The 25,031-nt window shown below is 44.0% G+C and overlaps 1 protein-coding gene and 1 long non-coding RNA gene across 2 annotated transcripts; both read right to left on the bottom strand.

Annotated features, from left to right (window-relative positions):
* Window positions 1–8,383: 8,383 nt before the first annotated feature.
* LOC121875012 lies at window positions 8,384–12,473 on the bottom strand. The gene is made up of 2 exons (XR_006090530.1): window positions 12,287–12,473; window positions 8,384–11,987 (listed from the first exon to the last, which is right to left on the bottom strand). It is a non-coding gene; the product is annotated as an uncharacterized LOC121875012 (long non-coding RNA).
* A 7-nt stretch (window positions 12,474–12,480) lies between these two features.
* Window positions 12,481–14,133, bottom strand: LOC121875011 (DNA-binding protein inhibitor ID-2-A-like). The gene has a single exon (XM_042379369.1). The coding sequence runs from the start codon at window positions 13,837–13,839 to the stop codon at window positions 13,351–13,353; it is 489 nt and encodes a 162-aa protein (XP_042235303.1). The 5' UTR covers window positions 13,840–14,133; the 3' UTR covers window positions 12,481–13,350.
* Between the last annotated feature and the right edge of the window lie 10,898 nt (window positions 14,134–25,031).

Here is a 25,031-nt window from a genome sequence, read left to right as displayed (position 1 = left end):
GTGTGGAGGGCACCATGAGGGGAAGCAGGTGTGTGGAGGGCACCATTACGGAGAGGCAGGTGTGTGGAGGGCACCATGAGGGAGAGGCAGGTGTGCGGAGGGCACCATGAGGGAGAGGCAGGGGCACCAGGTGTGGAGGGAGAGGCAGGTGTGCGGAGGGCACCATGGAGAGGCAGGTGTGCAGGGCACCATGAGGGAGAGGCAGGTGTGTGGAGGCACCATTACGGAGAGGCAGAGGGAGAGGGCAGGTGTGGGAGGGCACCATGAGGGAGAGGCAGGTGTGTGGAGGGCACCATTGGGGGAGAGCAGGTGTGTGGAGGGCACCATTGGGAGAGGCAGGTGTGGAGGGCACCATGAGGGAGAGGCAGGTGTGTGGAGGGCACCATTACGGAGAGGCAGGTGTGTGGAGGGCACCATTAGGGAGGGGCAGGTGTGTGGAGGGCACCATGAGGGAGAGGCAGGTGTGCGGAGGGCACCATGAGGGAGAGGCAGGTGTGTGGAGGGCACCATGAGGGAGAGGCAGGTGTGTGGAGGGCACCATAAGGGAGAGGCAGGTGTGCGGAGAGGTAAGGCTAAGGCAACATATAGAGATGGTTGTGACCACCAGGAGGGTGGGAGGACCCCCTCTTCCTCCACAAGTTAACCACACTACCACACTGGTGAGGCGGCACAGTGGTTCCACTTCTCATCTGTTTAAGAATCGTTGTTTACCCAGCTGTGATTTTAGGTCCCAAACTTTACAGCTGGATAAAGTGGTTGGGTGCCCACCAAGGGCCATTAAACCGTCATCAGTTTTATTGTTGGTAAAAATTTTCCCGTTAAAGCGAGTCAAGTTGCTCACCGTACTACTGATAATATTCACTTCATTAGCATGTGTACAGGGCTTCGAACCCCAGCCAAAACACATGTGTATACTAGGACAGGTTTAAAGGTCTCTCAACTACTGCCAGCTGCGAGAAATAGTGTAAACAAACTCCTAAATCACATACCCGCTGCCAAGGGCCATTTCTTTGTGTAACCTGAGTTTTTATTAGCTTCTCAGTGACTGTATTTAGGCAACGAGGTTCTTAAGTCCACCTTTAGTGGCCCAAGAGCTGAGAAAAGTATGAAAATGACGATGGATTGGTGAGAAATCCTTAAGGACGTGGGGGGGGGGGGACTTGTCCAAATTTGGCGCCAAACAACATAGACACGGGAGGGTAGAGTCGCTTAAATTTACCTGGGCTCCGACAGTCTCATCTTCTCACCGTGACCTCTGGCGGCACACACACACACACACACACATTCGGCTGACACCTATACCTTACTGGGTCTTCGTTACTCGCTATTATTTATGGTCGCGTAGATATTGTGTACTGTGGAGAAACACCGACATTGTGGCTTCTAATGCTTTAAAACACAGTCACTCTCTCACACGGCCAGGATATACTGTACGTGCATCCGCCACACACCTCTTCAATGATATTACCATTGCATTCTCTCCCCACGTAAGTATTCATGAAGTAACAGCGACTTATAATCTCTCTTATCGAAAATGCTTGTAAAAATTCGACTTTCCATCTTTTCCGTAATCACTGGTGAAATTTCTCCTTCCAGGTGTTCATCATGTACAGGAGCCCCGGTGTGACCTCATATGGAATACTGCCGCCACATATGGGAAGGTGCGGCGCCTCAGTCCTCTCTAACCTTTTTAACAGTCTTATCTCAAGTCATGCGTCTTATCAGTGGTCCGGCCCTCACTTCAGCCCTTCCTCCCTATATACGTCCATCAAACAGTATAATTTTTGTTTTCTTTATTTTACTGATGTTACTTTCCCGGTCACTGCCCTCCCGTGATGAGCTATACACATCCGGCTAAAGGTCCCTCAACAATACCTAACATCTACTTGTGGGTCATATGTGGTTGGCTTTTTTTTAACATTAATTAAAATCACCGATACACAGGAAAATACGAGTAATTCCATGTTATAATTCCGATACCTTTAACCTACATAACCCTCAGGTAGATGTTGATAAGCGTCTTCTCTAGTGCCATCTGTCCCCTCCCTCGGCTGTGTTGGCGTCTCTCCGTTCGATTGTCTCTCTCGATATATTGATTCCTTCTCTCCCTCAGTGCCAATGTATTAGTGCCACCCCCCCCCCTCCCCAGCTCGACTCCCACATCTAGGTAATCCAAACTCGGCTCCTCCCCCCTCCCCCCCTCCCAGCTCGACTCCACATCTAGGTAATCCAAACTCGGCTCCTCCCCAATTCCACCCCCCCCCCCAGCTCGACTCCCACATCTAGGTAATCCAAACTCGGCTCCTCCCCAATTCCCCCCCTACTTCTTGGTATCCTGCATGATCAAGACCTTGGCGTCGTGGTGGAGTAACAGCCACACCTGGATAGGACAATTGGCCACGGTTCCAGCTGCACACAGTAAGAAGCAGATGGTCTAACCTACCCTTCCTCACTCTTCCCCCAACAAAGCACCGAGCTGGCTGGCTGTTTAACACTAGCACAACGTAGCCTTAATATAAACAACTTATATTTCATACGCGGAGATAATACTTGACTCGAGATATATCTTGAAGATTAATAGGAGGCCGGGGCGGTCACATGGATGCAATAATCAAGAAAACAATTACTGGGTACTGACATAGCCGCGCGTCAGGCCATAGCCAGCAAACAGTCCACCCTGCTAACACGACCCTCATACACCTACCACTCGCCATTAACTGTTTTTCTTCGTCACTTTGGATAATAATTACCATCGTGGTTTAACCGGTCATCCGTCTTGAAGTTTGTGGTGTTGAAATGATGGTGTACGGATGAGTGATGGTGAGGTAACCGGGGGTGTACCGCGTCACCTTACTGAACGAGGCAGTGTTCCTGTCCAGCCTCCACTCAGTATTATGTTTATGTTCTCCTCCCGTGTTCACTTGTGTTCACTTAAGGTTATGGTGTCATCTGCAAGAATCTAGAACATAATTCCACCTAGTCTAACCTCCCGTAACGTAAATATAATATAATCTAACTTTACCTTAGGTGGCAGGACGTTGCCCACATTAATATGTACATGGCGACGTTTGTGTCCACTGCATGCCCCGCTGACGAGAATCATAAAGGAAACTTCTGACAACACAACCAATAAACAAACAACTAAGCAAGAAGTTTTAACCGTGAGGGATTTTTTTATTCAACACATTTGCCACTCGTTATTATGTTAGCCATTGTGGCGCCGTGGTCTGGTTTCTGATGACCAGTCAACATTTTTATCAGTGTTAAACGATGGAACTATGCTACGAGAATGTGTGTGTGTGTGTGTCCCGGAGACTCTTATGACTGTAGGCGAGGTTACAGTGGATTAATGATAATACATTTAATTGAAGTATATTCTTGTTCGTGTTGTTGATTTAATGTAACTAATTACTTTATTTGACCTTTATGGTCCATAAATTTGATTTACTGAATACATGAAAGGAGAAAATTTTTATCACGTTGAAAATAATGAAAAGCTTCGGTAAATTATTGTTGAAACTTTAAGGTGAACACATGAGGTGTCATAATACAGACACCTGATGAACGGGCAAAAAAATGGCATATTTAATTTATTTCGTCATTTTTTAGTATAAAGTCTCACTAATATAATGTTGGTCAGATGTCGTAATGCATAACATGTCATCCAAACTTGAGTCATTAAACAACGCGTGATTTATTTCCTCTTCTGTGTAAGTGGTCACGGTGCAGCTCTAGGAACCTTCTCTAGTAACGCTATACCCCACCTTATATAATAAACTGTTACTAGTATCAATGCATTAAACTGGGACTGTATTTAATAGTAACATAGGCAATAGATGTGTACGTGACACTATTATGATTATGACAGAATTGCTGTGTTGTGAAATTTTTAATGTTTTCGTCAGTAATCGCGAGGTTTGGTTAGTAATCGCGAGGTTTGGTTAGTAATCGCGGGGTTTGGTTATAAATCGCGGAGTTTGGTTATAAATCGCGGAGTTTGGTTAGTAATCGCGAGGTTTGGTTAGTAATCGCGGGGTTTGGTTAGTAATCGCGGGGTTTGGTTATAAATCGCGAGGTTTAGTTAGTAATCGCGGGGTTTGGTTATAAATCGCGGGGTTTAGTTAGTAATTGTTGGGTTGGGTCGTAATCGTGTGTGGTAGTTGTGCAATGAACTCAAATGAGACTTGTGTTAAATACGTTGTGTCGATGGGTTTGTGACGTCATAGTTTGTTTTATCCTAGGAAGTGTGTCTTGAATTTGTAGTGTTTTTATTTGTTCTTTGTTGACCCCTACCTGTGTGTCTATTAGTATTTGCTTGTAATTTCCAGTGCAATAATTTTTTTCTTAGTAGTAATGATTTTTATTTGACATGAAAACGATATGACAATCTAATCTAACCTAACCTAACCTAATGTAACGTAATGTAATGTAAGCTATTATCCATTTTAACTGAGGGTCTTTGAGGGTCTTTGAGGGTCTTTGTCCAGAGGCAGAGGGGAGGGGGGGGGGGGCGCTTGTTCAGGCCGCCAACCAGATTTACGATCGTTTTGGCCAGCCGCCCCACGTGTAGTTTCTGACCTATCACAGTTCTCCTTCCTTAAAACACCTCTAAAACGTTTGAGAAATGGTCGTTGGGTGTTCGTGTTTCACAATATTTTCACGTCTACGTCTACTACTACACCTCAGATGTTCGTTCGGGGTCATTTGTTGGCTTCATTGAATTTGCTCAATATCCGCCTTTCCTGACCTGACTGATAGTGCTCCCTCTTGTGTGTTCCATCCTCCTTTTATTATATTAAGTTATGTCGTTCTCAAGGCATCATCTACTGTACATCTGGCAGCACTGTCTAATTAAAAGTTTTACCTTAGCTTTAAACAATAAGAAACATGTTTTACTTGACCCGGAATTAATATTTTTACATCAGTTCAACTTTAGTTTCAGTTTTTACCAGATATATATAATTTTTGAACTTAAATATCCATATTGGAACATAAATTTTGACTTTTCTAACTTTTTTTATTTGTTATTTACAAGAAGAGTCACATGGGGATGCTCCTATATTAATTTGACCACAAGAGACTCATTCCACCACCTTAAGACTAGAAACTGTCTTATTTATCTTTTAATGTTGTAATGTGATGACGAAGACCCACAGCCAGGACGTTCATGGTACCTCGACGTGCTGGGCTCTTGTTTCTTCCTCCTCATCAAAACATCACTTGACCTACTGGGTGTTGTGGTCTGCAGGACATAGTGAATAAGGAAGTGCGCGAAATATATCCTCTGAAACGAGACAAAAAAAGACAAGTAAAGTGAGTCTTTTAAGTGGCCTGGATAGCGGAAGTACAGCCTTAGGTCTTAGCCTGAAAAGTGGCTCTCCCGTATTTAACCTGCCTGAAGAGTTATCTCAGAGTGCTTCAAGTTATACAGTTATCTTAGCGGGAGAGTCATACAGTTAAGCTTTCTTGAAGAGTGATTGTGCCTAGGTGTGTACATCGTCTGGTGAACCATGAGAGGGACCTAAAAGCACCGACGTCCAACTCGGTGGCTGACGGCGGTAAACTCTGACGACGCGACAAAAGGGACCGAGGTCTTGCCATGTTTGGGTGTCGTGGCTGCCAGACCAGAGCAAACACCTCCATGAAGATTCTTGACGGAGCAGCTGTTGTCAAGCACCTCTTTCTCCCTCGTCACCTTTAGGACTCGTGTGTTGAGAATCCGTCAAGAAGTTATTGGCCAATCTCTCACCATATTTGGGCGTCGTGATTGTCAGGCCAGAGCAAACACCTAGGTTAAGATCCTGAATGGGTGGAGGAACTGTTGTCAACCGCTTCTCTCCCGACGCTTCCAAGACGGGTCGAGAATCCGCCATGAAATTATTAATTCAACTAACGTGTCTCTGGCCAGGGTAAATTTTGTGTGGGATGGTATTTGGGAAAACAATATCTTACCGGTTAGTTTAGGAGAAAGGGATACAGATGAGAGGAACAGTTGCATCTGTGTTCATTGTAAAGAGTGCTGTTGATTCTTCGATTAAGTTTATCAAGCGTGTGGCGACGCTGGTCTTGGCCGGATTAAGATTGTGAGGGGCCTAAGGCTGATACGAGGGAAGGACCTATACTGTATATGTACCATCGTATATTATGTATTTATTGTAAATAAGTCATTAAATCTTCAAACAAACTGGATTATTCATTCATCCAATTTGTGAAGTTTTGACACACATAATTTTGAGAAACACAAATTTAGGCCTAAACTCGAGGGCCTAAATATCATGAGGGCCTAAGACTACAGCCTTATTAGTCTTATGGTTAATCAGGACCCGGCTATAGTAAACGCGAACCATTCACAGCTATTTTTCCTTCACACTGGTAGAACATTAGTGTGACGTTGGCAGAATACCCGAGTTTGAGTGATACTTTCTTAAGTTTAACTCCATCACCTAAAATGGTAATGGTAAACGTACAATTGAATGGCTTACGACCCAGCTGTTTAGAGAGTTGCTGCATGACTTGAGGTAGATGTCTGAATATGGTTAATTTAGAACTGTATACACACATGTACAGAGCTGAAGAAGGAACACTCCTCCTCCAGACGGCCACCCACCATCCCAACACACCTTATGTGGGTCGACACTGGACCTCACATCAACACCACCACCATCATCATCATCCTCCCGTCTCCTGGTGATGGGTGGTCAGAGGATGGGTCAGGTTACACGCCTATATGGGCATCAGACACTGGCTAACTTTTACTGTAATAAAGAATTCAGGTTTTAGAGTTAATGCTGCGAGTTGGTCAGTCGTTATGGGCCCTTGCGTTACCTTAATTAGTACAAGAAAATGTATTTACAGTAAGTTAATTTGTTATTAAGGACCAATTTAAAAATTTTCTTTGTATTTTATTCTAATCGTTGCCTTATTTTTTTTATTGTAATTATCTAAAGAAAAATGTCATCTAGTCATTTTTAAATCAGGTATAAGAACATGAGCCAAGGAACCACCACCTGCTGTAAACACTAACATCTGGGTTTTTAACTTCACAATATTGTACAATTCTCTGATGAATATATTTAGCTTAAATTATGTTTTAAGACTTTTTAAGTACTTAGTCACCAACAGCTGTGAATACTGGCGCTGACATGTTCTCGCTCCCACACCTCCTACAAGATGGAGGTGGTACGTGTTACTCACTTCAATACGCATAACATTACAAAAGATGAACAAGGCTGCCAGTGTCAATTGGTGACTTTGTTACGTTAGTGAGGTGTGTTCTTGTTATGTTATTGGTGTTCTTGTTATGTTAGGGAGGTGTGTTCTTGTTATGTTAGGGAGGTGTGTTCTTGTTATGTTAGGGAGGTGTGTTCTTGTTATGTTAGAGAAGTGTGTTCTTGTTATGTTAGGGAGGTGTGTTCTTGTTATGTTAGTGAGGTGTGTTCTTGTTATGTTAGTGAGGTGTGTTCTTGTTATGTTAGGGAGGTGTGTTCTTGTTATGTTAGGTGTTCTTGTTATGTTATTGGTGTTCTTGTTATGTTAGGGAGGTGTGTTCTTGTTATGTTAGGGAGGTGTGTTCTTGTTATGTTAGGGAGGTGTGTTCTTGTTATGTTAGAGAAGTGTGTTCTTGTTATGTTAGGGAGGTGTGTTCTTGTTATGTTAGTGAGGTGTGTTCTTGTTATGTTAGTGAGGTGTGTTCTTGTTATGTTAGGGAGGTGTGTTCTTGTTATGTTAGGGAGGTGTGTTCTTGTTATGTTAGGGAGGTGTGTTCTTGTTATGTTAGGGAGGTGTGTTCTTGTTATGTTAGGGAGGTGTGTTCTTGTTATGTTAGTGAGGTGTGTTCTTGTTATGTTAGGGAGGTGTGTTCTTGTTATGTTAGGGAGGTGTGTTCTTGTTATGTTAGGGAGGTGTGTTCTTGTTATGTTTGGGAGGTGTGTTCTTGTTATGGTAGTGAGGTTGACTGGTGCTTTTGTTTACCGAGTCTTATGCTGACTGTGACATCTGTTATGCTGACTGTGACATCTGTTATGCTGACTGTGACGTCTATTATGCTGGGTGAAGATAAATTAGTTTGTATTCACCTTTTCACTGTCTCGGGTTAAACTGTTTTCTTTGTAAAGTTTATACCATATAGTAGAATATTTATTTATTATACTTTTATTAGAAGATATTTAGATGTTATATTTCGGGAGGAAACATAAAATTGCTTGCTTCTTTGGTTCTGGTCGTATATATGAATTTTAGTTTCCATTAGCACCGGTATACGAGTTTTTAAACAATTGCATTTTTAGTCATACAAATGTTATCTCCACAATGTGTGTTAAAGAATGAATCAAACATCATCACCTTGTAAAAACCATCACCACAATTAGGCTAAGAATAACGTGTAGATTGAAAAAATAGTTTATTTCACGTAAGAATATTATATCTTAATTTACAGTCAGTCATAATATGTACAAAAAACATAATGTTATATATATATACAACAGTTCATGCTGTACCCACACTATACCAATCATTATAAACTTAATGTAAGGAGAAAAATGAGTTGCAGGTAAATCTAACGTAAGACTACTACTAAAGCTTCTTTCCAACTCATGGCACTGAACTATGTATCTCACGCACACATAAAGCTCTACACCTTGGGGAGAATAGACACCTCTCTCTCTCCTGTGTCCCAGTATCCTAGATGGTGTAGTTGGCTTGCCAGTCTTGAGTTAACATGACAGGCAATTGCACTCGACTAAAGTTATGTTGGTGGCAGTTGTAGCATGGTCGTGATAATTGTACATGATATTATTATGCAGATGACAGCGTAGCGCAGCACTGACTTGGTATAATGGTACAGTATAAAGTTTACAGTATACGGCCGAGAGCTGAGGTTGTCTCTGGATGATTATAAAGTTATGTTTCCTTCTTGGTCTATAAAGTGTTGGGGTAGGTACTATTAACCTAGACTCCTTATGGCATTCCTTCGTAAAATGTTTAAGACGTCTTTTACACTGTGGGTTTGAAGCACCGTTTTCTATGATCGTTTGTTTACAGGAAGTAGAGGGGTGACAAGAGAGCGCGTTGGCGGGAGGTGAGAGTTCAGATGGTCCTCACCTCATCCCTCCCTCCCCTCCCCTTCTCCGACCCCCACGACCCAACAGGTAATGAAGAGTGGTGAGGGGTGTAGGAGAAGGAGAGACACGTGTTAAGTAAAACCGGAAGTTAAGAGGACTGGTTGTTTTCCCTTGTCATTAGGGTGATGGTTGAGGTTGGTAATGGTAGTGGGTGGTAATGAAGAGTCAAGAGGTTAGTTATGCAGCCGAGACCGTAGGGATGATGTTAAAGGTGACGAACTTAGGTCAGTTTGAAGGGTGAGATGCTGTATGAGGTTAGCTTAGGTCTTGAGGGTCAGAACACAGTGAGATGTTTGTTGGGTGGGGTTGGTTAAGTTAGGTCAGAGGTTGGAGGAACAGTTAGATGTTGGGTGGGGTTAGTGGACAGCCCGCGTGACACATGAGGCGGGTGTAGGGGGAGGGAGGAGGAGGAGGAGGTAGGTCTGGAGCACCACCTTGACGCTCCACACCCACATACCTCAACCCGGGAACCACAAGGGCTGGCAGCACTACCACGTGCCACCACACACTCATATATAATCCTTCCCACGCCACATGCTTCATACTCCCCAACACAACACTAACATACATCAACCACACAAACATAGGGTATACAAGAACATACGCCATGTTTGTAGAGGTATAAAGAGCGTACAAAACAACAGATGGAGTAATAATAGGTAGGGAAGACGGTGGTCGCTACACCGGGTTCTTGGGTGGGTTACGCCTCTGACCAAACTTAGCTTTCTCTCCTCCACTGTTGCCAACTTCACCACTTCGCTGCTCTTCACGTTGTCTCCACATACTGATAACATATTTTACGTCAGATTAGGTTCACAGTGGCGAGAAACCTATATTTTAATTCACCACAGTGAGCGTAAAAGATGAAACTAATGAAGAAGGGAGTGAGAGAGGACCTGGGTGGGCAGTGTTTGTTGTGGTGGGGCGCCAGACCATCGTGGCAACGCTTCTCACAGCCAGTAAACCTGCGCACATAATTAACATTGACACAAATGAAGACCGACACAGCACGACACAGATGGATGCCCACACACATGGTACAGCTACGTTGGGAGCGAGGACAACACTAAGGTAAAGGCGGCGCGTTAAAGCTTCTACCTGACCGCCAGCTGGGCACTGACTAATTTACCACTGGTAACGTTTACACACGTGTGGCCCACTACCCGCGCAGCTGGCCCGCCCGGTGTTAGGCGATAGACGGACGCATAGACAGTGGACAGCTGGGACGACGGGTGTTAGGCGACAGACAGACACACGGACAGCTGCAGCAACAGCCTCCCTGCACGTGTGAGTGGCGGCACCCACACACAGCCGGATGTTCCACGGCTGCCGCGTTAACCGTCTCCTGTACATGGGCCTGTTTGTCTACCCTTCATTACTGGACCTCACCTTTCATTAATAAACATTAATTACTTTACAATATTAAAAGACAGTTATATTTGGTTTATTCAGAATTAAGGTTTACAGATGATACGGACGAACGCAAAATTAACTTCAATTAATCCCTATTATCATGAAATGTGACTTCTAATGAAAGTCGTGGATGGTCGTCACACCCGGAACAGCTGACGGAGGACGACCGCGGCGTTACGTTTGCGCGCGCTAAGTAGCAGCTGGCCAGATATTAAATAATTGATCCCGCCGATTATTGGACAGATGTCGTCCTGTACACCGCTTAACGGTTTTTGTTAGTCAATGATTCAACACGTGGGAGTACGCAAGCTGTTGTGCTATGGCCTTTAGTCCCCAATGAGCATCACTATTTAATGAACCTTAGTTAGCCAAACTCTCGCTACAGTTATGCCGACTCGCCCTAACTAGAGTGTACTCGTTTACTTTCCCTTACCAAGAGTTATCACTGTATGCTTATTTTAATGCTGCAACGTCAATATTAGGAGTTGTAATGCAGACAACCCAGGCCTCGTAGTGAAGAGAATGAATTGACGTCTGAAACCTAAGTTGAGTGTTCTTGGGGCCAGGTGTGAAGACCACGTGCTGCCGCCACCACACTGATCAATGAAATAATGTCCTCAGGTGCAGCCCCAGCCACCTCCACCCCTACCCCCTGTGCCCTTGTTATTTAGGGTAAGTATAATGGACTCTACAGCTCCATTACCTTGATAATAACAGGGAGGTAATCATTGACATTGGAGTTGGCAAACCAGTGTGACGACAGGAACACAATGAGTCTGATAAGCCTATTGTGCGTTTTGTTTTTCTCACTCTGTTCAGCCTTGTAACGGGCCACGAGGTCCCGCTGACGACTTCTTGACCTGTCATGAACCTGGGTGGTGAAACTTGCGTCTCAGATGGTGATCGTAACAGTCTAAATGGTGACCTGGCAGCCCAGATGGTGACCTAGCAGGCCAGATGGTGACCTGGCAGTCGAGATGGTGACCTGGCAGTCCAGGTTCTGGACCTGGTGCTTTAGATAGTGAAATCGATTGTCCAGATGGTGAACTAGGCAGTCCAGACGGTGATCTGACAGTCCAGATGGTGATCTGACAGTCCAGATGGTGATCTGACAGCCCAGATGGTGATCTGACAGTCCAGACGATCTACCTGACGCCTCAGATGATGAACCTTGCGCCCTAAATGGTGCCCTGACATTCCAGGTGGTGAACCTTGCAGCCCAAATGGTGACCTTGCATTCTCAGTGTCCTGCCAATCCAAGGGGTTAATCTGCATCCCAGATGGTGAACCAAACAGCTCAGAAGGTGAACCAAGCAGCTCAGATGGTGAACCAAGCGGTCCAGATGGTGAATCAAGCGGTCCAGATGGTGAACCAAGCGGTCCAGATGGTGAACCAAGCGGTCCAGATGGTGACCCTTACAGCCCAAGTGGTGATACCAGGACCCTGGTTGGCAGCTGTAGAGAGACAAACAACAAGGTCAACAATGGAAGACGTTAAGCTTTTATGGTCACGATTACTGTACTAGATATTGTGGAAAATCATTACTTTCAGTGAGTAATAATAATAATAATTCTTTTACTTGGTCTGTATAAGGAACTGAATTTGCAAGAATGCGTGCTGTATAGAATAATGTATATACAGTATATATTTATAGTCTTGGGCGAGAAATATAAACACCATATACAATGAGATGGAGGAGGTAAAATCATTGTATGTGCGCGACATTGAGAGGCGAGAAAGAAACTGTACCCACCTTGTTGACTGGCGGTGAACGCAGCTGTTTCCACCAGACCTTGACAGCTGCTCCCGGACACCTGCACCTCCACCCACCCGTCTCTCAGGGCCTAGGTACAGCCGTCGACGATTGTCTTGTTACAGCTGTCCGTGAACGTCTTGTTACAGCTGCCGAGGATAACAGGGTTGCAGCTGTCGATAATGACCGGGGGTGTATCGTAGACAGATGATTATTACCATTCCAAGGTAAAGCCCGCATACAGCTGGTGATACTGGGTTTCTACAGCTGTTTTTGGAGGTTGTAATGCAGGTGTGGAGATACAGGTGTAGGATCTAAAGATGTATTAGTCTCGGGTACGTGTGAAGACCACGTGTTCCTGTGTGACGACGGGCGACGTACTACTGCAGGTGTGTAAAGAGGGATTACACGTGTGTGGGCCAGGTGTGGGAGGCGAGGTAGCGGTGCAGATGTGTAGGGAGGAGTCACATGTGTGGGCCAGGTGCGGGAGACGAGGTAGAGGTGCAGGTGTGTAGGGAGGAAACACGTGTGTGGGCCAGGTGTGGGAGGCAAGGTAGCGGTGCAGGTGTGACATGAGTGGCTGGCGCCCGGGGCGACAGGAGCGGGTCCCAGCAGGTGCGCCCCCTCCCACCCGCATCTTGTGACGTCCCCGCCGGCGACAAAACACAACCTTCTTGCCGCATGCGTGAGTCATCAGCTTGTTTATCCTAGATGCGGGATGGTAGTTAGGTCGGTGATACTTGTTTCAGATACTACATAGTTGGGAATATTGTGGTGAGAAGCAGGAGGGGCTTCCGGGTGGGTGCGGGCAGGCAGGTCTTGTTACCAATATGGGCAGTGAGCCGTCCGACAGGTCAGGGGCGCACGGCGTGGTGCAGGGAGGGCCGCGTCCCCCTCCACCGTTTTGGTAGTCAAGGTGGCAGGCCAAGGCGACATATTTGGTCAACACCATCTGTTATTTCACACCTACCATAACTCAACAAACACTCCACTTTTTATAACTAATTCTTTGGTACGTGGGATTCGGAGAGTGTGGTTGTTAAATAGTTTATTTGGGGAATTTCTCATTGATTTCTGTGGTTCTTAAGGGATGACAGCACGCCCAGCGGTCGTCTGCAGCTGCTGGTTTTCTTGTTGGTGCTGGTTCTGCTGTTCTTATTAGTATTACTGTTGTTCTTACTAATGCTTGTTTCTGTTGGTGTTGAGGTTGCCGGAAAGGATGTTTTGTTGGTGTTGTCGTCCAGGTGTTGTAGAGGGAGGAGGGGGTTGTCGTGTAGGGCGGTGAGGTGATTGGCAGCGAGGATGGTGTTGACGGGGTGGTGGACGAGGGTGTCCTGAAGCTCCACAATGTAGTCGATCACGTGCTGAATCACCGCCAGCCGCGACACTTTACCTGCCTTGGGACACGCAGGCACCAGCTGACGCAGCTTCTCCAGGTACTCCCGTATCTCCTGCCGCTCTTGTCTTACCTCCGGTTGACCCCTCGGTGACCTCACCGCTACGGTGGATGTCCTCACGGGCACAGCAGACTTGTCCCAGTTGATAGACTTCATGGTGAAGATGATGGCGGAGGAAGAGCAAACTGAGGTCAGCTGAGGTGTCCAGGTGTAGACCACACACGTACTACCGCCCACACAACACAACCAACCCAGATGTGCACAGATGTACCTCACAAGAGCTTGGTACTACAGTGCAGTTGCTGTACAGGTGTTGGTAATGCGTGCAATCACTGTTACAGAGGTTATCGGTGGTTGTCAATCACTTTGCACCGACAGTCACTAAACTATACAAGGGAGAGAGTAACACGTACACTCCCAATGGTGTGTGGTTATATACTAGCGTACGAGATGTTCACATCTTCCTCATATACCTTTACTTCATTGATGCTCTACTGGTAGCAACAACATCTCTACCCCGGCGACCAATGAAAACTGAGAAAGATCCCCGACGTACACCTAAGCTCCTCCCACAGACCCAGCGACCAATCAGAACCCGGGTTCATTGTGAGCGGTACACTGCCATCACCGTGGGAAAACTACAGTATTAGTACGGGAAACTTGCACTACACATTGTCCGTATATGCAGAGTTTTTTTCGAGGATTAGGTTAAGCTACTGATATAATTATTTAAATTACCTTATCCTTGTACTTAAAAATCACAGTAGTTGTTTAAGTTATAAGATGAATGTTGAGAAGAATGGGAGTAAATTCGTTGTAGATTATGGTATCCTCGTGGGAAATATTTGTGTGGTATCAAACACAGTGAAGAGCTCAGTTTCGTTATTTGTAATTCATTTATATTTAACTATAAACATTGTAAATATTGTATACGTATTTTTTAAACAAATAGTATTAAACGATGTTGTGTACACATTAATAGATCATAGACTAATAATGACGCGCATAATATTTTAACTTTACACTCGATAATAACTGGCAACTGTACTGGGAACTGAATGAATCCCGACAATAATTACTGGCACTACATCCAGCACTTTTTTGTTGCTTTTTTATTTATCTTGATAAGAATTTAACCTACTTCCAAACATAACCAATCTCCACACACTATATTACCCTCTTATCCACCACATGGCAATATATACCGTGACCTAAGAGCCGACGAAGCCTTGGAATCAGCTGCCGAGGGATCACACACCTAACATATGGCGCGGCATTCCATAGATCACCTGTTTGAACCGCGTCACACGCCCGTCTCACACCCATACGGCGCCCGTGTTGCTGATAGATTACAAGATACAGATGTTAAGGGTAAGGGATATGATGTAAGTGTAGGAATTAAGAGATAAACAGAGGTGTGTATAAAGCGTAGTTGACTGGTGCGGGTGAGAGGTGATGTGGTTAGTGGCCGTTGCTGTACGAGTGTCTGGCCTCCCAAGGGTCACACTGAAGCTGCTGGGACTGATTTTAACATTTTACTTTGATATCTTGTGTTTGGAGGGGCTGGATAGGCCTCATAACGCTCATTATTTATGTCAGTTTACCCTTGTATTATATATTCAACTCCTTATAATTATAATAAAAAAAAATCTAACGTGAAGATTAGGCCCCCAGTTTATTTTACCTGATAATTAAAACACCCAAACATTACCTGTGTGTGTTTGTGTGTGTGAGTGAGTGATTGCTTGGTTTCCGGCATCTCTCCAGCAGGCAAGGGATGGTCACTAACTACCGCCTCTCCTCGGTTCCTGGACAAAAGGATGAACGTTTATAAGTTGATCGAGGAGTCTGGCTTCTTCCAGATTATTTAAGTTAGTTTTTATAATCTTTTGATTTTATTTAATGTATGTATGTATGTATGTATGTATGTATGTACACGGTATGTATTTATTATAATTATTATTTTATCTTTACGAAACTTTTCAGGCATCACATGATTTAAATTGTTACATCTGATTTCTATATACAATCAGTCATCTCTTGCAGTGTTCTTTTAGTATAAGGTGATAGTTCAGGTATTTTGGATTAACGTTAGTGTTAGGTTTAGCAACTCTACTCATGGAAGCATATAGAAGAGCACGTGAAGATTAGGCACCCTAGCTTATTTTACCTCATTTAAAAACCCTAACGCTATATGGGGGGGGGGGGAGGTTAGGTTAAGTTAGCATTAGGGTGTTTTAATCAGGTAAAGTAAGATGAAATTCGTAATCTATAGGTGAATCCAGGTATGTATTTAGACGTTGTTTTTCTATGTTGCAAGGATCTGACTGTCACAAGCAGCGGGTTGGGGATTTGACGTCGACTGTTGGCGTCTCAAGTTTTTCTCTTGGACTTACGGGACAAGTTAGGTAGACGTGTGTTAGGGAGAGGGACGCTCGGGAGACTCACCACCTGGCTGTCACCCGTACTTTACCACTTGTTCAGCGATACTTTACCAGTCACAACTACTGTCATTGACTTGGCTTATGCATCAAGAGGAGGAGGAGTGGCAGAGGAAGAAAAAGATGGAATAGAGTGGAACAAATATGGTGGCCGTTGTCTGCCCACCCCTACTCCTCCTCCCTGGTCTCACCCCTCCCTCCCTCCCCCCTGTCCGCGGTCACTGTTCCCATCGGTGGGTGGGAGGAAGAGGGGGTTGGGGGGTAAAAAGGGGTCGGGTGCACATGAGGTGGCGGGAGTGGGGGCCTGGGAATGCACCTGTTGACCCCCCAGCCACCAGGGTCCCTAAATTGGGCGGTGTGGGGTGGGAAGGAAGGTGGCTGGGGTAGAAGGATAATTACCCACGGCTGGTTTGGGGTAACTTAACTGTCTGATGATGGTGGTGCTGGTAGGGTGTGGGTTCTGGTTGACGCCACCACCGGGTCAGTGAATGGAGCAGCGGTTACAAATAAACCAGGGAGATGTATCAAGACAGAGGCAGTGTTCACAGAGAGTTGATGGGACACCTAATGACTATGTTAGATAATTTTGTTGCTAAAACGTAGACCAAACGTAACATTCTCTTTCGTATTGGTAACATCTGAGTATATTCATTCTATCCCCAAAAGTATGCAAGATGGGCGCTCTAATTGTTCAGAAATGTAGGGTTAATTGATCTTTCTGGCCACGGGTCGAAGAGGTCATTGCAGTCGGTTTTTGTGTTCCCGAGTTGGCCTCTTCGCCAGTCTGTCTGTCTGATTCAAGCTTCTAAAAATCTACTTTACCGATTTTCATGGAATTTGTTGGGCAGTTGGGTGTTGACAGGACGAGTTGTCTTAGTATGGGAAATCAAAGGTGGACGCCAAGACTGCAGCTGTTAAAGTGAACACAACACTTGAGTAGCGTGGATTTCGATTCAACATAACGTGACACATAGGTATAATAAACGTGTAGTGAAGTCTTCATTAATTTACCATTCATATAAGGAGCCATTTACACTTACTGTCGTCTATGCCAGAGTCAGCAAGAAACTATGTCCCTGAAATGTGTTATAAATATAGGTTGATAGTGGGTGTCCCTTAACCTTCAACTAGACAAGACATGGAGCCAACACCTGCAAGGATATACACAGTGGGGGGGGATGATTAAGGGTGTGGCTCTACCTGGGGGATGATTTAAGGGTGTGGCTCTACCTGGGGGGATGATTTAAGGTGTGGGGGATGATTTAAGGGGTGTGGCTCTACCTGGGGATGATTTAATGTGGGCTCTACCTGGGGGCATTAAGGGGAAATTGAAGTCCTTGTTACTTGATAAATTTACAGCTCCTGATAAGAGATGGTGTGTGTGTGTGTGTGTAAAATATCTGATTAGCATCTTTCAGTGTTTTGAAATAGTGGATGTATTACCTTGAATGTGCAAAATTACACACACACACACACACACACACACACACACACACACACACACACACACGACATCAATATTCAAGAATATAAAAGACTCAAATACTTGTTGATCTGAGTCCCACAAGTATAAAAAATAGGAAGTATTAACAAGTTTATTTTCATGGGATATCTACAAGCCCATGATTTATTCTGGAGTGTGAAACAGGACAGATCTGCGCCTTATGATAGGTCAAAATTATAATCTACATCGAAAAGACACTGTTGATATTTATTATTTACATTTCTGTGTAAATTATTTAGCTCTGTGAAGACTTAAAGGTGTACAGTATAGCCTACAGAGTTACTAGTATACTCACCCCCTAAACATGCTTCTCGTATGTGTTTATGTAGATGTTTATATGTGTTTTGTTGTGTTTGTATCTGTGTGTGTGTTGTGTGTGTGTTGTGTGTTGTGTGTGTGTGTGTGTGTGTGTGTGTTTTGTGCTCTTATCTGCAATCAGTGTATATTTTTAGTTCCTGTTAATCTGCGTAAGTGACGTACATTTTCCCTCGTCGGGCCACAGTGGTCACAGGAGGTGGTCGTGTCAATAGTTTAAGTGGCTACACCTGGTGAACACACACACTCTGGTACTCCTCTTCTCTCCTCTTCTCTCCTCTCCTCCTGCTTTAGTATTCCTCCCTACGAGCACCCGCAGTGTCTTCTCTCCTCCTCCCCCCTCTCTCTTGTCTCCTCTTCCCCCTCGATATGACAAGCTGTACTCTTCTCTTTTTCTATATCCTCCCCTTCCTTCCCTCCCTTTACTTCTTATTCCCTTCCCTTTGACGTGCTGTTCTTCCTTCTCTCTCTCCTCCCTCCCATTTTCCACCCTTCCTCTTCCCTGTTCCTAACCCCCTCCCTTGATCCCTCCCTCCTCTCTCACTTCATTGTCCACCTGCTCGCCCCTTCCTCTTCCCCCCCTCACAAAACTTCTCACGGCGGCAAACATTCCTAAGTATTGTTGACCCGCAGGTGAGGTCAGTACACAAGACAGGTGTTGAGGTGAAGCAGATGGTGTGACCGGATTTCTTACCTGAACAGATTATTAATTAAGTTCACTCCTGGGGTTAAACCTGAATATTAACTATCCTAACGTTAACCTAACCTAACCCCCCCAATAGTGTGAAGGTAAAATAAGCTGGGGTGGATATTCTTCAGGTGATCCCCGAGCTCCTCTTTAAGTGTTGTTGTGTACCGATGATGAGTGGCTTAACTTGCTGTTAACACGTTTGGGTAAGTTTTTGCCGACACGCAGGCAGTTTGTCCCGAAGCCCACGAATTATATTTTTTTTTTCTCGGTTTATTTTATGGAACCAAGGAACTGTACTGTTTGGATCAGCTTGTACTTGAGCGTCACTCCTCTGTTTTTGGCGGTGTCCAAACCTGAAACCCCAGTCTAAAACCTGTCTTACAAATACCAAACTTTCCTCCACCTAAAATGTTCTCTGAAGAAGTAGACACGCTTGATATAATTTGTGGTAAAGACGTTGGTTTATGGAGCTCTAATGAATGTTTTATATTTATATATGATGTAAAGGTGTTAAAACTTGTTTGTGTTGTAATGACGAATGTTGAGAAGGGAGGAGGGGGAGGTAGAGGAAAGTCAATTGATATGTCCCGCTGATTTTCACATTTCTGAAACGTGATGATAGCTGTGTTGCTACGTCTTGATTTTTCTTTATAAATATACAAGCATTACCACCACAGTTAACACAATTCTAAATGACACACACACACACACACACACACACACACACACACACACACACACACACACACACACATCATGCGTACTAAACTGTGGAAAAAAGTCTCAAACAATTGGGGATCAGCAGCTGGGGTGAAAAACGCCTCTGTACCGCTTGATGTGATAAGGACAAACCACTGTGACCCCCGACAGGTGAAGAAGTTTGTACAAGAGCTAAGTGGGTCAGGTCAGGTGGCGTGAGGTCAAGGGTTTATTGAGGGACTCTGATGAAGCTGGCTAGTATAAACGTTGGTAAGGTAGTTAACTGATGCTGGGACACTTTGTTTTACTATAGAGAAGTGAAAATAAAGGTATAGATCAGGTTAATGTTGCGTGTGACTTAGTGTTATGATGATGGCCGTGTGTTTGTGGGTCAGTGATGTTTTATCTCAGCAAAATTGGGTCGTCATGATCATCAACCAGCAGGTGGAGGTGTACATCTGATCAGGGATTTTGATTTCACTATTTTTGGACAGATTTAGAGGTTAGGTTAGTGTGTTTAATAAGAAGATGGTATAAGCTTGGGTGACTAATCTTCAGGTGATCCAAATTAATTTTTTAGGTCAACTATTTTAAAATTATTAACCTTCTTGGCAACCAAACTTATTAGGCCGAGATCACCATTGAATAGAAGTGTGCAAGGTGGTTAGTAATTTTTGCATTTTCAAATTCGTACAACACATCATTCATTATATGAAATAACCCCTTGAAGAGTTTTCCGTTTTCTGTGACGCTACACCATAGAAAACGTAGATACTACTTTGGGGATACGATTTTATTTTTTATGTTGCTGTAATATAACTCAGAGAGACGACTACTAATGTGTGCAGTGTATTAAGCTGGCTGAGGAGATTATGTTGATGATTTGCTTGTCTCAATCTCCATTCCTTTTCCCTCTTTGGTTCTTTCCTTTTTCCGGTTTCTCTCTTATGTGTTTCCCTCTTTTTTTATCTTGTCTTTGTCTCTTTATTTTTCTTTCTTTCTCTTTTCTCTATTGTTCTTTCATTCTCTCCCCATTGTTCGATTTGTCATTATATTTTTCTATATATCTTCGTGTATCAGAACAACAGTCGCTCGTATGAAGAGATTGTGTATATACTGTGAGGCGCTGGTGCTGTTCTTATTGGCATTACTCACATCTCGGGTAGTGTGCGTGGCATCCTAGATAGTTTGTGTGGCACTCCAGGTAAGTGTGTGGCACCCAAGCAGTGGTGTATGAGATTCCAGACAATTTATAATGTTTACTTAATAGTGTATAATGCAGATCTAGGCCAGTCATAGCTATTTTACTAGTGTTACATCTGTTGCTTTGAATAATGACCAAGACAAACTACTGAATAATGTGATACAATGAGTAAAAACGTAAGTAGGACTTCGAGTCAAATTTATATGCTTCAGTTTATTACAAAAATAGTTACATTCTTCTCACTTGTATACACACAGAAATACCGTGTATAATACTGTGGCTTAATTTATCTTACATTCACTGATTCATACAGTGTATAGGTATAGATAATATCCCTTTAAACCATAGGAGGTTAAGTCACATCACTATGACTCAGATACGACTTTTAATTCCTCATTTAACCTAACCTGACCTGACCTAACTCCTCATTTAACCTAACCTAACTCCTCATTTAACCTAACCTAACCTGACCTAACTCCTCATTTAACCTAACCTAACCTAACCTGACCTAACTCCTCATTTCATCTCTCCTTCAACTTTGTTTCGCTCAAAGCCAAGACATGAAAGTTTAAATAATTTTAACCAAATACAGATTAATATTTGCTTAACAGATGACCTTAAAAAGTCATGGATTAAGTCTAAATAGGTTCAGAATGCAAGATGGAGTCCAGTTCACTCTAGGTTAATGGTGGTAACCTGGTAGTGTCGGATTACCTGTAGTCGATGGCGTCTTATCCTGGCGTGTTGTTGACGTCGATTAACTCAATCAGTGAAGGCCAAGTTGTCGACCGAATTGCGGAAAAGAGGCTCTGAGATATCAAAGGTGGGTATTGGGGTATGGTAGGTGGGTTCTGGGGTATGGTAGGTGGGTTCTGGGGTATGGTAGGTGAGTTCTGGGATATGGTAGGTGGGTTCTGGGGTATGGTAGGTGGGTTCTGGGGTATGGTAGGTGGGTTTCGGGTATCGTAGGTGTTCTGGGTATGGTAGGGTTTTTAGGGGTATGTATTAAGTGGGTTCTGGGGTATCGTAGGTGGGTTCTGGGGTATGATAGGTGGGTTTTAATTATCGTAGGTGAGTTCTAGGGTATGGTAGGTGGGTTCAGGGTATGTGGTTTTGGAGTATATTTGGGTGGGTTTTGGGAGTATAGTGAAATTGGGTTCTGGGGGTATAGTACGGTGAGTTCTGGGATATAGTAGAGTGGGTTCTGAAGGGTATGGTAGGGTTTTAAATTATGGTAGGTGGGTTCTAGGGAGGTATCATGGGTGGGTTCTAAGAACAGATAAGAATTGGGAGGTTCTGGGTATAGAGGTAGGAAGTGGGTTTTCAGGTATCCTTGGGTGAGTTCTGGGATATGAGTGGTTCTCGGGGTATGGTAGGGTTTGGGGTATGGTAGGTGGGTTCTAGAGTGCATGGTAGGTGGGTTCTGGTGCATGTGTTGGGTGAGTTCTGGGATATGGTGGGTGGGTTCTGGGTATGGTAGGGTTTTGGGGTGTATGGTGGGTGGGTTTGTCCCTGGGGTACAAGTGGGGTTTTGGGGTGCTGGTAGGTGGGTTCTGGGGTATGTGCGGTGGATTCTGGAGCTGGTGGGGTGGGTTCTGGGGTATAGTGAGTGGAGTTCTGGGGTCATGGGGTTCCTGGGGCTGTAGTAGGTGGGTTCTGGGAGGTATAGTAGGTGGATTCTGGGGTGCTCTGGTAGGGTTTTGGGAATTATGGTAGGTGGGTTCTGGGGTATAGTGGGGTGTGGGTTCACTGGGGGTATCATGGGGTTCTGGGGCATGGTAGGTGGGTTCTGGGGTATGGTAGGTGGATTCTGGGGGGTATGGTAGGTGGGTTCTGGGGTATCGTAGGGGTTTTTGGGGTGTAGTACAGGTGGGTTCAGAATTGTAGGTAGGTGGTTCTAGGGGTATCAATGGGGTTCTGAAGGGCATAGTGGGTGGGCTCTGGGGTATGGTAGGTGGTTTCCCCTTCATAGGTAACGGTAGGGTGGTAGCCCGTCTGGTCGGCGTAGTAAGTGACGGTCTGGAGGCGGCGGTCCGGTAGGTGGACGTAGTACCTCCCCTGTGTCAGGTAGTGGTCCCGCGTCTCGGAGTGGCCGAAGTGGGTACCAGTGTAGTCATCGTGGACCACATAATCATACGCTGAAGGTTTCTGGGGGGGGGGAGAGGGGAGGGTAACACGAATTGGATCTCATTTTGCTGGAGAACGTGTATAGACTTGATGTGTACTGAGGAAGTGTTTTAGTCGTGTTTTTGAGTTAATTTACTCTCTACTGTACTGATATAATGATTATTTTATCGTTTGGTTATATAGGTCATATGAACTCCCGTAGCTGAGGTGATTATTTCCCATCAAATTATAGAAGATATAAACAAGACATTCACGATATTATACTTTGGTTTCAGTTGCTATATAAATAATAAAAATAAGATGTTGTTACTGCAAATATCTCGTTATTTAAAGCTAAATTTGTCTGTATATTAATTAATTGAAAGGTAAAATAAGATAGTTGGTTTTATTGTGAACGTTTAATTCATGTATTCTACAAATTTACGTAAATAGTGAATAGGTTAGTTTAGGTTTTTTTTTACATTTATCTCAACTTAGACCATTATATCATTCAAGGCTTCATGGTCTATCATATTAAGTCAACTTCAGCCGTTAAGTCTTCGTAAAGGAACAAAACACGTGAGACCTTACTTGGTAGTGAAGTATGGTCGGTCTGGAGAGTGTATGGGTGTCTGATGGTTGCTGGTTGATGGTGCTGAGGTGAGGACGATGTGGAGGGCCAGGCTGTGGGTGTAGAGGGCCAGGCTGGGGGGTAGGAGAGGGACACGTTAAATTCTGGTAAATTGGATATTTTTTTGGCACCGCTTGTAATCTCTCTATTTTTTTACTGCTGTCTGAGAACCTTTTGTTAGCACTCGTGTTGTATTTTCATCAGTAACTATTGACTTTATCGGTTCCGTCACTAGTCTCACTTCTTGGATACTCACTGGACTTATAAAACCTTTCAATAACTTTCAATTTCTGATCGATATTCAGTAATGGTTGTGGGATCGTTGGCCTCCTCACTGTGTTGTTTACCTGCGTGTGTGTCATGGTGGGTGTGTCCCGTGTAGTGCAGTACCTGGCCGTCACCTCCACTATATATATAGCTTCAGGTCTCAGCTGCGCATGCGTCCTTACCTGGCAAAAACATTATTAGACTAATTATTATGAAAAGTGATCATATTACTTATGGTGTTTTGGGATTCAGTTTTGGAAGACATTAAAGACGATAAAACAGACAAAAATGCATTTTATAGAAGGTTTAATGCGTTGATTGTTAATGGTCGTCTAAGTAAGGTTGATGAGATGAACTGAAAACGATTTTTTTAATACACACACACACACACACACACACACACACACACACACACACACACACACACACACACACACACACACCTACATAAATACTATAAAACCACAATGTTATTTCTCCTGTGAGCACCTTAAGGCATAGACTGTGTTCCCTCGGCCTTGACCTACTATGTGATTCAGTATACTAAACACTATTCCCATTACCTCTCGCTGTCTACCACTTCACAAGTTCTTACTGGCGTCCGTCCCTCACAGTTGGAAGCCTCGAGTATCAGATTCTCATAAGATCCGTAAGGTAAATTTTCCTCGTTGCTAATGGCGTAAGAATTGTACCTAGTTGACTTAAGCAAAAACGCAAAAGTACAAAGATAAATGCCAGAATATACCATCAAATGGTCTTGAGGGTTAGGTTAGGTTGGGTTGGGTTGGGTTGGGTTAACAATTAAGATCTTTAATCGCATAACAAGATGAGTCCACCTACAAAAAAAAATATATTATAAGTGATAAGTATAATTTAGATACCATTTATCTATTTATTTATTTATTTATTTATTTATTTATGTCTTTGTGATTTAGCCCAACTCCTGTCACCTCTCCTACAGCACCACGAACCCGAGATTCAGATTCATGAACCCTTAAGCAATAGCCACTAAGCACATTATTCTATCCACGGATGCTTAGGATTCACGAGTCTTGAATCTCTGGGTTCAGTGGAGCTGCAAGAGAGGCGGCGACATACATCTAACAAGCGAGAAATGTTTACTTTGCGAACCTTAGCGTATCTGGACCCTGGGAGACATTTTAGGGGAATCTTACACGTTTTTTGGCCATCTGGTGGAGAATTGAGTTTCAGGGGTGATTAATTTTTTTTCCCTGCGAATGAAAATGTGTTTGATTGGCGCCATTATAGTGAAAAGATGTCCAGGGAGAATGTTAAGTCTGCCAGTTAGTATTTGGTGATGGTGAAGAAAGAAGAAGAGGAAGAAAGGAGAGAAGAAGGAATGAAAGAAGAGGAAAAAAGAAAGGAAAAATTTTATGAAATGAAGAAGAAACTATTAAGTTAGATAAATAGATAAAACTCCCCGACGGCAACAAACACCACACCCCGACGGCAACAAACACCACACCCCG

The sequence above is a fragment of the Homarus americanus genome, unplaced genomic scaffold (genome assembly GCF_018991925.1).
Source record: "Homarus americanus isolate GMGI-L3 unplaced genomic scaffold, GMGI_Hamer_2.0 scaffold34427, whole genome shotgun sequence".
In the NCBI taxonomy this organism is placed as follows: domain Eukaryota; kingdom Metazoa; phylum Arthropoda; class Malacostraca; order Decapoda; family Nephropidae; genus Homarus; species Homarus americanus.
The sequence above is the reverse complement of the archived record's forward strand: the minus strand, read 5'-3'. Positions and strand labels throughout refer to the sequence as shown.

Excerpts from the sequence above, each read along its gene's own strand:
- LOC121875011 (XM_042379369.1), bottom strand. The coding sequence starts at position 13,839 with ATGAAGTCTATCAACTGGGACAAGTCTGCTGTGCCCGTGAGGACATCC.